General features: G+C 49.0%; 1 protein-coding gene across 1 annotated transcript in view; it reads left to right on the top strand.

Annotated features, from left to right (window-relative positions):
• Positions 1–2500, top strand: part of LOC307088641 (uncharacterized protein) — a 48619-nt gene that overhangs the window by 23147 nt on the left and 22972 nt on the right. The window contains exon 6 of the mRNA XM_079754593.1: positions 1–213. This exon is cut by the window's left edge and continues 26 nt beyond it. Coding sequence (XP_079610719.1) covers positions 1–213 — 213 coding nt within the window. The remainder of the gene's footprint in view (positions 214–2500) is intronic.

The raw sequence follows: 2500 nt of genomic DNA, 5'->3' as shown, positions 1-2500 counted from the left end.
CCGGTCGCCACGCCGACAGACGGACACGGCGGAGAGGTCACCTCGACAACCGGGCCGAAGGAAGGAGCGGACTTCCAGGAGACGAGGACGACCGTCTCCACGGTGACGACCGTCAGGAAGGAAGTCTTCAAGGCAACCTGGACCAGGATGGCGCATGAGGAAAAGGAGTCGGTCGGGATGGAGAGTCTGAACGGGGGAGAGGACGGGGAGCAGGTGGAGGAGGATACAGAAGAAGATGGAAGGACCACAGACACACTTGCTGGAAGAGGAGACGGGAATGAAGGAGAAGAGGAGGAGGAGGAGGAAGAAGAAGTAGTAGAAGATGAAGAAGTAGAAGAAGGAGTAGAAGGAGTAGGGAGGAAGAAACGAAAAATGGCCTCAGAGGTAAGAAACCTAGAACTCCCATAAGACAAAAGAAGAGGTACCTCAATAATAATTCATAATTCATAAAGAACTGCATGCACATAATATGAAATGTTCAGAAAACATGAAATATCAGTGAAGTATCCATTGTCTCACAGTCATTAAAACAAAGTCACTCTTTGTTTCATGTTCTTTATAATTAGTTGGTACATTTTTTGGGCAGATTTTCCACATTCCTGTCCTGTTGGCAAACCCGTTACCTACTTAGTTACGCAAAAAACGTTTATTTTGATGGTTGTCGACGAGTGGAGATTAAAGAGAGCTTGCTCCTCAATCTCATTCTTAACTAGGAGACCAAACCAGCGACTTCCAGAACTATACTATAACTAGTGGGACCCACTGGTCCTCCCTGGTCGCGATCCCGGTGCCTGGCCCCACAGCCTTTATAATGGGTCTTAGGGAGGATTACAGAGAGCACATTATTAGTCCATGAGTTAGGGGGATTTTCTGGCTCAACTTGGCATGTTAACAGAGGCAGCGGATCAAAGGTTGGGTAAATAAGCTATACTTCCTGAGATTCTGTGTGCAAGCACTTTTGTTTTTTTAATTATCTTTGATCCTTATTCATTCGGGTGTGTCGTGTTTTTGTGTGTGTGTGTGTGTGTTTCACCTGCGTGTGCGTGCGTGTTTATTGGCTGTGTGTGGGTATGTGTGTGCATGTGTGTGTATGTATGTGTGTGTGTCTGCACTTCTTGTCTTGATGTGCGTGTGCACATGCGCATGTGTGTGTGTGTGTGTGTGTGTGTGTGCGTGCGTGTGTGCGTGTGTGTGTGTTCTCTAAAGGTCCACCCTGATGTGAAACCCCCCCGCCCCGACCCAGCGTTCAACAGGAGATGCAGTCTGATGGCCAGCGAAGTAAGCACTCAACTTTGCACAAATAGACTTCCTACAACACATTTTGCCCTTCCTTTACCGACTATTATTCAGTTACCGAGACATTAGACTCGTGCTAAACCAGCTCAGCCGGAGCTTCTGGGAGGGCAGGTTCTCCCTGACAGAGTGGGCTTTCAATTCTGTATGCGCTGCGCTCATTAAAAGCATGGTGGCGTGGGCGGGAAAACAGCCTAGCGTGGAGAATGTGATGAGTCGATTATTAGCCGTGGCGTCTCGCAGTGTCGGGAGTGAACAGAGAGGGAGGGCTGGCTGAGGCCATACGGTCAGAGTGCCCTAAAACGTATTGTGATGCATAGAAACACTCTCCGTCGGAATGTAAAATATCTGAACAATCTACTTTTCTCTTCATATTTCTACGCGGGATAACCTCTCCGCACACAAACACATCGAAGGCTGGTTCCCGTTTTTGATTACTTCCTGACGGATGGCCACACAGCGCCATGAATTACAGCTGGAGACATGGTGTGGGTTACACACCGACTGGTTGTTAGAGAGAGAGAGTCGGTTAGAGTATAGACTCCATGTCTCACCTGCAGTTACCGAACCTTTAAGCGTGTGAAATTTAATTGTCGGAAGCGAGACGTGGGTAAATGCTGCCATAAGAGGTGAGATCATGACGTCAAGGGCCTAAATGGCGGTTATTCATCCCTCTCCATGAGGTACAGCCGCAGTAGCCTGAGTGAAACTGAGTAAAGAAACACACGCCAATAGAGGAGGGGGGGGTCGAGGGTTAGGAAGAAAATGAAAATGTTGAAGGAAAGAATGCAACTAAAGGACAATGAGACGAACAAGAGAGAGAGAGAGAGAGAGAGAGAGAGAGAGAGAGAGAGAGAGAGAGAGTGAGAGAGAGAGAGGAAGAGAGAGAGAGAGAGGAAGAGCGAGAGAGAGAGAGAGAGAGAGAGAGAGAGAGAGAGAGAGAGAGAGAGAGAGAGAGAGAGAGAGAGAGAGGTTGGCTGATGCGTCACCGCTCCGTTTTTAAACAGCCTGGAAGCTTCTATTCAACCCAGCACCCCCCCCCTCACCCCATCCCCTAGACACACAAATACACACAACCCCCCCCCACACACACACACACACCCCTCCCTACTACGCCCACATCCCTTCAATAGTGTGCCGCCCTGCCGTGACATTCATCCAGGACGGGATGCTTCACGCCGGCTTATTCGCCTAAATTTAGAGGGTC

The sequence above is a fragment of the Pollachius pollachius genome, assembly GCF_949987615.1.
Source record: "Pollachius pollachius genome assembly, chromosome: 17".
NCBI lineage: Eukaryota > Metazoa > Chordata > Actinopteri > Gadiformes > Gadidae > Pollachius > Pollachius pollachius.
Note: the sequence above shows the minus strand (reverse complement) of the source record. Positions and strands in the feature narration are given on the sequence as shown.